At 40.5% G+C, this 12,527-nt stretch overlaps 1 protein-coding gene across 2 annotated transcripts in view; it reads left to right on the top strand.

Annotated features, from left to right (window-relative positions):
• Positions 1–12,527, top strand: part of rab3gap1 (RAB3 GTPase activating protein subunit 1) — a 45,962-nt gene that overhangs the window by 18,056 nt on the left and 15,379 nt on the right. For both annotated transcript variants that reach the window (XM_051710611.1, XM_051710610.1), the window contains exons 11-18: positions 2,791–2,864; positions 2,951–3,043; positions 3,242–3,411; positions 4,076–4,183; positions 4,388–4,560; positions 5,658–5,712; positions 5,801–6,121; positions 8,271–8,408. In XM_051710611.1, coding sequence (XP_051566571.1) covers positions 2,791–2,864; positions 2,951–3,043; positions 3,242–3,411; positions 4,076–4,183; positions 4,388–4,560; positions 5,658–5,712; positions 5,801–6,121; positions 8,271–8,408 — 1,132 coding nt within the window. The remainder of the gene's footprint in view (positions 1–2,790; positions 2,865–2,950; positions 3,044–3,241; positions 3,412–4,075; positions 4,184–4,387; positions 4,561–5,657; positions 5,713–5,800; positions 6,122–8,270; positions 8,409–12,527) is intronic.

Here is a 12,527-nt window from a genome sequence, read left to right as displayed (position 1 = left end):
GACATTAAACATTGATTTGAGTTGAAATTATGTAATTAGTAGAGATCGCAGAGTTATATAAGTAGTAGGAAAGATGACACGCAATACCCGGATGAGCGGTCTGATATCACTTTAACCCCAGATGTGTGGTTGTTACTCAGAAATATCAGACCACTAGATGCTGCAATTGATCAATCAGAATCGAGTATTCCAGAGAGCTGTGTGATCAGCGATGTGATCACACAAAAATCATGTTAACATACAGTATAATCTTAACATACTGTGGCAATACTTTTAAAACTATTCCTGCGTCTGAAATCACGTACTGTCGGAGTATGTACTGCATTTGATGAAGAATGCACTTCTCGGCTGGTAAACAGTGTGTTCATTATGTGTGCTGGTGAGTAGTATGAATAGATTCTGGACATCATCCAGGAACATGGGGTGAATATATGACATAATAACAACTGCAGAAATAATCTATGCTGGATTTGTTAAACAAGCACGTGTGTGTGTGTGTGTATGTGTGTGTGTGTATATACATATATATATATATATATATATATATATATATATATATATATATATATATATATATATATATATATATACAGTTGTGCTCAAAAGTTTGCATACCCTTGGAGAATTGGTAATATATGTACCATTTGTAAAGAAAACATGACTGAGCAGGAAAAACACATTTCTTTTATTTCTTATGGGATTCATGTTCAACTGTAGGTTATAACAGAATGACACAATCATAAAACAAAACATGGCAACAAAGAAAAAATGAAATGACCCCTGTTCAAAAGTCTGCATACCCTTAGTTCTTAATACTGTGTATTGCCCCCTTTATCATCAATGACAGCGTGCAGTCTTTTGTAATAGTTGTCTATGAGGCCCCAAATTCTTGCAGGTGGTATAGCTGCCCATTTGTCTTGGCAAAATGCCTCCAGGTCATGCAAAGTCTTTGGTCGTCTTGCATGAACCGCACGTTTGAGATCTCCCCAGAGTGGCTCGATGATATTAAGGTCAGGAGACTGTGATGACCACTCCAGAACCTTCACCTTTTTCTGCTGTAACCACTGGAGGGTCAACTTGGCCTTGTGCTTAGGGTCATTGTCATGCTGGAAAGTCCAAGAGCGTCCCATGTGCAGCTTTCGTGCAGAAGAATGCAAATTATCTGCCAGTATTTTCTGATAACATGCTGCATTCATCTTGCCATCAGTTTTCACAAGATTCCCCGTACCTTTAGAGCTCACACACCCCCAAAACATCAGTGAGCCACCACCATGCTTCACAGTGGGGATGGTATTCTTTTCACTATAGGCCTTGTTGACCCCTCTCCGAACATAGCGCTTATGGTTGTGACCATAAAGCTCTATTTTGGTCTCGTCACTCCAAATTACAGTGTGCCAGAAGCTGTGAGGCGTGTCAAGGTGTTGTCGGGCATGTTGTAACCAGGCTTTTTTGTGGCATTGGCGCAGTAAAGGCTTCTTTCTGGCAACTCGACCATGCAGCTCATTTTTGTTCAAGTATCGTCGTATTGTGCTCCTTGAAACAACCACACCGTCTTTTTCCAGAGCAGCCTGTATTTCTCCTGAGGTTACCTGTGGGTTTTTCTTTGTATCCTGAACAATTCTTCTGGCAGTTGTGGCTGAAATCTTTCTTGGTCTACCTGACCTTGGCTTGGTATCAAGAGATCCCCGAATTTTCCACTTCTTAATAAGTGATTGAACAGTACTGACTGGCATTTTCAAGGCTTTGGATATCTTTTTATATCCTTTTCCATCTTTATAAAGTTCCATTACCTTGTTACGCAGGTCTTTTGACAGTTCTTTTCTGCTCCCCATGGCTCAGTATCTAGCCTGCTCAGTGCATCCACGTGAGAGCTAACAAACTCATTGACTATTTATACACAGACACTAATTGCAATTTAAAAAGCCACAGGTGTGGGAAATTAACCTTTAATTGCCATTTAAACCTGTGTGTGTCACCTTGTGTGTCTGTAACAAGACCAAACATTCAAGGGTGTGTAAACTTTTGAGCACAACTGTGTGTGTGTGTGTGTGTGTGTGTGTGTGTATATATATATATATATATATATCACTTACAGTTGAAAAGAGCCATCTGGCTCACAGTTCTCCACCGGTCTTTTAAGTCCAGCATTTTGAACATGACGTCTCCTCAGCTCCCGAGGGATTATGGAGTAGTAAAGTGTCCATTTGATCCGCACTTCAGAATCTTGCCAGAAATAGTGGATCGTCCAGGTATTTCTCGTATACTGTTTCATGAATCCTGTGGATTTGGACACACTACTCCTGTGGCATACTGTTTTTGGCACACTACATAATAGGGAAGTATGCATATAATATGCAGACACATCCTGTGTGCATTCTAGTGATTATGGACTTCCATTGTGAGTGCCTCTAACTGTAACCATTTTTTATATATATATATATAAGGACAGATGAGTCAAAATGATCTGTTGTGGTAATCAATATTATGCAACAAATGCTGTAAATTGAGCTTAACTTCCTTAAAAACATTCAAATAAAACAAGACTCCCTTTGACAGGAGCACTCGACATCTGCTGCTCAGATGGACTACTTCCTGTCTGCTGCTGCTCGTGTATTCTGATTATTATGGGATTGTCAGCTCATGGTCTGAGTTTTCTAAGTCAAGCAGCATGTGTATCATAAGGATGTTTAGTGTTAGCTGAGGTTCTCCAAGTTTAGCTAAAGTTTTCTCCAAACGACATGCTTGTTCTGATCATCTGATATTGTGTGTATTGATCTTCTGGTCTCGCAGTGATCTGGATCCTCTTCAAGCTCCTCACTGGTCTGTTCGAGTGCGGAAAGCCGACAATCCTCAGTGTTTGCTGGGTAAGAATGACACAAACGGATGATCGTGACACAGAAGTGCATTAGAAGATGAAGATTTAATGTGATGTCTTCTGCTCCTCCATCAGGGGAGTTCCTCATGGAGTTCTTCAAGCTCTGCTGTCGGAAGGAAACCACAGAAGAGATTCTGGGCAGGAACTCAGTAGAGGAGGAGGGCAAAGGTCAGGCTTAACATCTCCGTCTGGAGATTAATTAACCACATATGTGTGGACAAGTTTAAGTTATCATTAAACATCTCTGGTGTTTTATCAAGACATTTTTTTAGTGTTTTCTGTCGGTATGTGAAGGCTTGTTGGTTTGAGGTCGTTTTTTGTGTCTTTGATTTGTTGACTGTGTCCATTGATGTGATATTTCTGTAGACAACAGTGACATCACTCAAGCCTTGTCTAAACTGACGGAGCCCACGGCGGTCCCCATCCCCAAACTCTCTGTGTCCAACATGGTTCACAGCGCACGCAAACGTATACGCCGACACAGACGGATCGAGGAGTCGCCTCTGAGCAATGATGTGCTGAACTCAATCCTGCTGGTGAGGAAACATGATTCTGTGATGGTAAAACAGAAATCACCATGAGTACTCACATGTTCCTTAGCTAGCATTAGCGGTAAGGGCCTGTCACGACTATTCAAGGTAAACATGATTATTGTGCATCTCCAGTCATATTTAACTGTCCATTTTAATCGAATAGACAAATGCCGTGTTATTGTCTCACTGAGCCACACCGCATGTAACATTTGTGCAGGTTATTAGCACATTTACATGGTGTGTGTTACATTGTGTCTGTACACTGGATGTGTGTGTTGCAAATGTGACAAAAAGTAGCATGATGTATCAGATTGTTGCGCTATTTTAATTTAACCCACGAAAAGTCTGTTTTATACCAATAGATTTTATTTTCATTCTACTGTTGCCGTGTGCTCTCAGCTGATTGGCCTTTTGTTAGTGATGTTTTTAGTGTAGATGTGACTCAAGTGTTTCTGAATGCTGTCAGACACAGAATAAACGTAGATGAAGTTTGTGTAAAAGATTAATGAAATGTCTTGGAGCGGATGTTTGAATGATTATCATCTAGAGCAGTGTATAATGCAAAACTAATTGTTTTCCCCCTCTATTAGCATATTTGAGAACATAATAATAATGTAAAATAGTGCTTTAAATCAGTCTAAAAGGTGTGTGTGTGTGTGTGTGTCAGTATCTCTTTCCAGATGCTTCTGTAGATAAGTCAGACTCTAGTGATGTGAAGTCTACACAACAAAACACAGGAGGAAACACTGAACAGGAAAAACAATCAGAAGATTATGTGAGTTTGCTGTTTTGCTTCTCAACCGCTGAACAATGCCTGTTATAAATTATAAGCCTAAATTAGTTTCCAGATGAGCTGGTGATATCATGTGTTGCATCATGCTGTAAGATTGAATGAAACACAGATGACACTGCTGGTGTTTATGTTATATGTAACACATCAGATATGGTTGAGTGTGTAAATGTGTTTGTGTGTGAACAGCATCTGTATAATCAGCTGAAATCGGCTCCCGCTGACAGTCTGACGTCTCGTCTGGCGTTGTGTATCTGTATGGTGAACTTCTATCATGGAGGCGTGCGAGCCGTCGCTCACCTGTGGCAGGAGTTTGTGTTGGAGATGAGATACCGCTGGGAAAACAACTGTCTCATCTACGGGTGAGAGACAACAGCGTTACAAACACACACGAGCGACACACAGAATAATGATTACTGTGACTGATATCTGGAGTGCAGCAGCTCATATGTGTCTGTAATACATCAAAAGTGCATTGAAATCACTCAGATATTCACAGTTTTGCTTCATTTTGTAGTGCTAAACAAAACTGTTAAATATATCTGAAATATTTAATATTTCGCCCTGGCCGAATGTCGAAGAGTGTTTCTTCCACTTCAGGCACTTTTATCTCTGTGGACTTCTAGAAAGTAAAGTTTCATTTAAACATGTTTCTCACACTCTCACTAGTCGATTTTATGTGTCTCCTAACAATGTCCATCAGTGTGTGTTCATGCATCACAGGAGATTTATGAAAATTCATTTCCATCTTAAATTCTGTTTTGTGTTTAATAGAATTCTGTGCTGGAAATGTTGCTGTGTTATTGAAGTATTCATCTCTGTGGATTTACCACCAAAACTTTACATGCACAAAACAACAGTTATGTTTGTCTGCCATGGATGCATTGAATGTGCAATGATGTGGAGAGTATTAGCAGATGGGTTGCAAGAGATGTGAAGAATGTGAGCTGCTCTCTGAAGGGGATTTATTTGGACACAAGCTGGTATGAGAAATTCATTAAACCTTAATAATTGCGATCGGGAGCTTGCAAAGATGCAAATTATACGTCATCAAAAGTGGATCACTTCCGTGATTTGGGATGATTGTGTTCATATTAGCATGAACCGTACCACAGACCACGGAAAACAGCGTTCACATTATCCAGACGAGCCGAACTTTGACGTCATTCGAACTCAGGTGCGCACCAAAAGTACAAGTGTGAAAGCACCCTAAAACAATCAAATCTAGACATAAAACACATTTCAAAAGTACCAAAATTAAATGATGAAGGCCTGGTGAAAAGTTTTAATACAAATTAACCCTTGGGACTTGAAACTGCCCGAAGTTGAAGAAACACCCATACGCCGTATTTACAGTTGAACAATAGTAAAGAAAACACACACAAAGTTGCTGGAATTTTTATATCTAAATAAAGAATTGTGAAAATGCATGACTTGTGTGTGTGTTTGTGTGTTTCAGGCTGTCCAGTGGAGCTCCTGATCTCAGGTGTTGTCTTCTTCATCAGAAGCTGCAGGTGTGTGTTTATGAACTTCCCTGGTTTCATGATTGTGAATGATCTAAAGTCACATGATTCATCAGAACACATTTACAATCACACACAGATGCTGAACTGCTGCATCGAGCGCAAGAGAGCGAGGGATACTGGAAGGAAGAGTGAGGGTGGCAGAGAAAAGAACAGACTGGCACCTGACACTGCCGGACCGCCGGCCGCTGAAGTGTCACCTGGGAAGTCGTGGGACTCGTGGAGCGACAGCGAAGAGGAATTCTTTGAGTGTTTGAGTGACACAGAGGAGATGAAGGAGGCGGAGACTGAGAGCGACAAGAAAGCAGCCAATAAGGGCAAAGCAGAGGGCCGATTACAGCCGCACGGGAAACTCACCCTACTGAACTCACAAGAACCGCTCTACATACCTGTGACACAGGTGACAACACATTAATACGTGTGTGTGTGTGTGTGTGTGTGTGTGTCTACATACCTGTGACACAGGTGACAACACATTAATACTGTGTGTGTGTGTGTGTGTCTCTACATACCTGTGACACAGGTGACAACACATTAATACTGTGTGTGTGTGTGTGTGTATCTACATACCTGTGACACAGGTGACAACACATTAATACTGTGTGTGTGTGTGTGTATCTACATACCTGTGACACAGGTGACAACACATTAGTACTGTGTGTGTGTGTGTGTGTCTACATGCCTGTGACACAGGTGACAACACATTAATACTGTGTGTGTGTGTGTGTGTATCTACATACCTGTGACACAGGTGACAACACATTAATACTGTGTGTGTGTGTGTGTATCTACATACCTGTGACACAGGTGACAACACATTAATACTGTGTGTGTGTGTGTGTGTGTGTGTGTGTGTGTGTGTATCTACATACCTGTGACACAGGTGACAACACATTAATACTGTGTGTGTGTGTGTGTGTCTACATACCTGTGACACAGGTGACAACACATTAATACTGTGTGTGTGTGTATCTACATACCTGTGACACAGGTGACAACACATTAATACTGTGTGTGTGTGTGTGTATCTACATACCTGTGACACAGGTGACAACACATTAATACTGTGTGTGTGTGTGTGTGTGTGTGTGTGTGTGTGTATCTACATACCTGTGACACAGGTGACAACACATTAATACTGTGTGTGTGTGTGTGTGTGTGTCTACATACCTGTGACACAGGTGACAACACATTAATACTGTGTGTGTGTGTGTGTGTGTGTGTATCTACATACCTGTGACACAGGTGACAACACATTAATACTGTGTGTGTGTGTGCGTGTGTGTGTGTCTACATGTGACACAGGTGACAACACATTTATACTGTGTGTGTGTGTGTGTGTCTACATACCTGTGACAGGTGACAACACATTAATACTGTGTGTGTGTGTGTGTGGGTGTGTGTGTCTACATACCTGTGACAGGTGACAACACATTAATACTGTGTGTGTGTGTGTGTGTGTGTGTGTGTCTACATACCTGTGACAGGTGACAACACATTAATACTGTGTGTGTGTGGGTGTGTCTACATACCTGTGACACAGGTGACAACACATTAATACTGTGTGTGTGTGTGTCTACATACCTGTGACAGGTGACAACACATTAATACTGTGTGTGTGTGTGTGTCTACATACCTGTGACAGGTGACAACACATTAATACTGTGTGTGTGTGTGTGTGTGTGTGTGTGTGTGTGTCTACATACCTGTGACAGGTGACAACACATTAATACTGTGTGTGTGTGTGTCTACATACCTGTGACACAGGTGACAACACATTAATACTGTGTGTGTGTGTGTGTGTGTGTGTGTGTGTCTACATACCTGTGACACAGGTGACAACACATTAATACTGTGTGTGTGTGTGTGTGTGTGTGTGTGTGTGTCTACATACCTGTGACACAGGTGACAACACATTAATACTGTGTGTATGTGTGTCTACATACCTGTGACACAGGTGACAACACATTAATACTGTGTGTGTGTGTGTGTGTGTGTGTGTGTGTGTGATGGGGGTTAATATTATATTCATGGCAGTGGCGTTTGACATCTAAAGCCCTGTGCACACTTAACACACAGTCTCTTGTTTTCGGTTGTTCTGGTGCACACATTACACGACTGACCGCAGATGGAGTGTATCAACTACACAACCATGAAGCTACGAGCCTGAAATTCATTCACTAATTTATGCACATAGCAATGAGAGAGTTTATTCATGATAACATGTCAACAAACAACAGACATTTTTTCACTGAACAGGAAGAAAATAAGAAAAAGGCGTTTATATTACCCCATGGTCTATCAGAATACTCTATTCTGATTGGCTGGAATGCGTGCATTAAAATCATTTAATGCACAGGTAGCTGCAGTCAGGTGTATTCACCTGAAACCTGTGTTCTGTTCTATTAATTGTGCTGACTTTAGCTATGAACTCAAAACTTCACCATGAATTGCATATTCTTACTCATGCTTTCACATTATAGAAATGATGAAACAGTCATTGTATAAAACACTGAAGCATTCATTCAACAGTGATGTGTGTGATTTAGGAGCCGGCACCCATGACTGAAGATCTGCTGGAGGAGCAGTCTGAGGTTCTGGCTAAACTGGGCACATCGGCTGAAGGTGCCCACCTGCGTGCCCGTATGCAGAGTGCCTGTCTGCTGTCAGATATGGAGTCGTTCAAGGTGAGTGCGCTCGCACATGTGTCTGTGAATGTATTCTGAGTGTTACCACTGCTTTATTTGTTGAAGACTCCGAGAGCGCCTTATGTGTAAAGTTTAAGATTAAACACTGAGCTGCGGTCTGGAGACACAAATGAGTTTTGTCTCTTTCATCACCCACAATCCATCACAGACTGGAGGTCTGCAACCCCACCCAGGCCTGATGGGACCTGAGAAACCGCCGGGTTTGGGTCAGTTTTCCCATTAGGACTTTGGGTTTGTAATTAATGAAAAAATAAACAGGCTTACCTAACTTGTTTCTTGCACACACACACACACACACACACACACACACACACACACACACACACACACACACGCGAGTTAGAGGCTGTTTTTCTGCTTGTTTTTCAATGTAAACGTGCTGGATGGATGTTTCTGACTGTTGCACGATGTTTCCATGTTTTTGCAGCATCTCGCGCAGGATTGGCACTTTTTTTAGACACCATGTCAAATTAAAAAGAACAAGTTTCAAAAACGCATGTTGAGACACCTGTGTTCTGTTTCATTCGTTGTGTTGTGTCTAGCATTTTTAGCACAGGTGTCAAAGGGACAATGTTGTGAGGAAGTTCAGGCTGCAAAGAGGAACTTATGTGACTGTTACATTGTTACACATGATTCCAGATTGCTCGGCACAAAGCAAAGTTCTGGTGTTATAAACGGTAAATCAGTGGTTCTGCTGTGGTGTGCGGTGGAGCCGCCGTGACTTGTTACAATATTGTTACAAATGCTGCCTACGATGCATGCATAAAATACTGCCTATTGCAACAATACTCGCTTGGAGAAGAAATTATAAAAAGAGTGAGCGATTTCGGGATGATACCATTTGGGTCGGGTAGGGCCGGTCACATGGTCTTGGGTACAGGTCAAGTTCAGGTTTCATTTTATTTATTCTACCGCTGACTCAAAGACATATGGTTCTTACAGGCATTATGTAAGATAGTAACACTCCTAACAGAGTTCTTCAAGGCTGCATAGAGGTCTTTTTATCAAAAGAAAAATCGTTTAAAAAAAAAACTGTTGCAGTTGAAAAACAAGCAGATGTGAAGCATTATGTAGTGTAAAAGAGAAACTTCTAGGGGAAATATTTAAGGGATTACAGAAGACAAAAATAAACAGTTTGATGAAGATGATACAGTTTATTGAGAGAGAAATATTTCACCGCAGAGTGACGTTGACCAATCACAATTAATGACAATCCAGATAGTTCCTGCCTACATAAGAGACACTCTAGAGTTTAAAACACTGAATAGACAACAGCGCCCTGCAGTTTGACCAGAACAAGGTATCCTCAGAATGCAGCATAATTGCATTGATTGGCAGCTCACTGGGTATTTTGACAAAGTTCATTTGTCTGCAGTAGAATAAAATGTGCCAAATTGTATTTTTAGCTTCTTGAAATAATTAGTTTTTCTGTTTTAATCGAGATATAGTCCGTTAACACAGATTAGTTAAACAGGAACAAGATGATAAGAATGTAGAAATTATTGCAGGATGTTTTAAACAGCTTCTTGTTTAGACAGTTAATTTGACTTTATTAAGATTTTTTCTTTATTACTAAGATTTTTCAATTATACTTCAATTATATAAGTAAAATGTAATTATGCAGTCTTTGTTGTGAACGGCCGTTCTCATCTCAGACTAATCAAATTATAGCAGCAGTCGCTGGAGCTCCTCATTTCAGAGTTCTGGACTGAATTTACAGGTTTGTTGATGTCAGTGAAACGCCAAATAAAAATCCATCACTTCATATCCTCAGAATGTGTCTTCTGTTCATCTCTACAGGATTCACCCTATCTTTCATACATTTCACCTTTTAAAAATCGTCTCTTGGCAGCAGCTGAAGAAAGAATCATCATTCATTTTCATAAGTCCCTCATTCCATCTCTCCTTCCGTCATCAGATAACAGCGAATTATCCCACAGCTTTATTCCGTGGACAAACCCCAGAGATTAGGGAACGAGGGATTTGTGTGGGAATGGAGCATTCCACCCTCATTTACAGCTGTTTCTTGCGCGCTATCAAGCGAGAATGCTCGTTTTTGAGCACCAGGGGGCGAGACAGATGAGGAAAGGTGACATTTGGTGACAATTTTTCCTCTCTATAGCCTGTTCAACTGCCCTACAAAGTGCTCTAATTTCCCGAGCAGACACATATCGTGTTATGGCGGTGGCAGCGGTGGACTGCTGTGCGCTCAGTGATGGCAGTAAATGGCCCCTTTAGCTGAAGATGGCCTCTATATTTAGCAGCAGTGTGTCTGTAATTGTGCTTAGCCAAGCATCATTTGGCATTTTGGCTTTAATTACCATCTCCCTCCGGGTGTAGAGCAGAGAGAGCTGAAGATGATGAATGGTGTGTCTGAAGATGATGACAGCACACCCGCACATATTCACATCACTGCTGTATGGACTGAAGAACGCCCGACTGATTTGCGTTTGTTCGGAACTGGAACTGCATCAGTGCCGTACACTGATAAAAGTTCTGTTCTTAAAGGAATATTCCGGGTTCAATACAAGTTAATCTCAGTCGACAGCATTTGTGTCATAATGTTGATTACCACATAAATTAATTTCGACTCGTCCCTCCTTTTGTTTAAAAAAGCACAAATGTGTGTTCCAGTGAGTCACTTACAATGGAAGTCAATGGGGTCAATCTGTAAACATTAAAATACTCACTGTTTCAAAAGTATAGACACAAGACATAAACAATATGTGTGTTAACATGATTTTACTGTGATACAATCACTTACTAACAGCATCTGTGGAAAGTTATAGACAATTTTACAACTTCGTTGCCATGACGACGTAACACTGTAAACCCTAAAATTACGATTAAAAAACTTTACAGCTCAAATAATCCACAAGTTTTATCATAAGAATTAATGTAAGTGCTTTTATAACCCTCCAAAAATTGACCCCATTGACTTCCATTGTAAGTGTCTCACTGGAACACACATTTGTGCTTTTATTAAAGAAAATAAAATCAGCATTATGACACAAATGCTGTCGATTGTATTGAATCCAGAATATTCCTTTAATCTGTATTTTTGTCTTGTTTTCAGTGAAAATATCTCCGTGTCCCGAAAGGAAGATACATTTACAAAATTTTGTAAGATAATAAGACTTGTTTTCTTACTCCGTTGTCAAACATTTAATTACATTAAAAACTATAAAGTAATGATTTGTCACTAGATCAATATGATGATTAATGATACGTGTATTTTGTTTAGCTCCTTTCCAAAGCTCAAGGACACTGTACAGAAATTAAGCATAAAAGAGAAACATATAACAAATACACATTACAAAACAATGAACAACAGGAGAGAAGCAAAGCATATTTCAATCAGGTGAGACACGGGCGAGCAGGACGAGAGCCAACGCTCCCAAAGAGACGGCAATAGTGAACATAAATACATACACATACGGTCTGGAGCAGCACAGACGTCAGTACCGTCACAGAGCAGGACATGCATTAAATATACAGCCCATTTACACTACAGAATTCTGTGAATAGACTGTCTTCATTTATATTGCTTAACAGGAAATGGAAAATACAATAGGACACGGATGGTGCAATAACGAGAAGAACCTCAGAATTAAATGGCATTTGATCCAGCCCATTAGCACTTTGTGTGTGTGCAGTTTCACCGAACACACTTGCACCTTCATTTAGTGCACGCTTGCACGAAAATATCAAAACTTCATGGCCATTCCCATTGACTTTGCATGTATGATGTATCACATAGCACTCTTAAAATACGGCCAAGTCTTGTTTTCAGAGAAATCTAACAACATTTGGTGGAGTTTGTGCTTTTAACAAGAATTATTTGAATTATTTTATTTTCCAATGGGGTAAAAAAGTTTGTATTTCTTACTCCATTGGCAAACTGGAGATAAAATGTCCATAAGAGAATGATTTTTTTACAGTGTAGAACTGACAGATGCTGGTGGTGTGGTGTAGTGCTGACACATCTGGGCTGGTAACTCAAAGGCTCCAGGTTCAAACCCCTGTAAGAGGTTGCTTTCTGCCTCGAGTCATAAGAGCTTTCATTTAAAATCATTGTGTGCGGACAGGATGAGATTC

This window comes from Myxocyprinus asiaticus, chromosome 11 (assembly GCF_019703515.2).
Source record: "Myxocyprinus asiaticus isolate MX2 ecotype Aquarium Trade chromosome 11, UBuf_Myxa_2, whole genome shotgun sequence".
NCBI classification, from domain to species: Eukaryota; Metazoa; Chordata; class Actinopteri; order Cypriniformes; family Catostomidae; genus Myxocyprinus; species Myxocyprinus asiaticus.
Note: the sequence above shows the minus strand (reverse complement) of the source record. Positions and strands in the feature narration are given on the sequence as shown.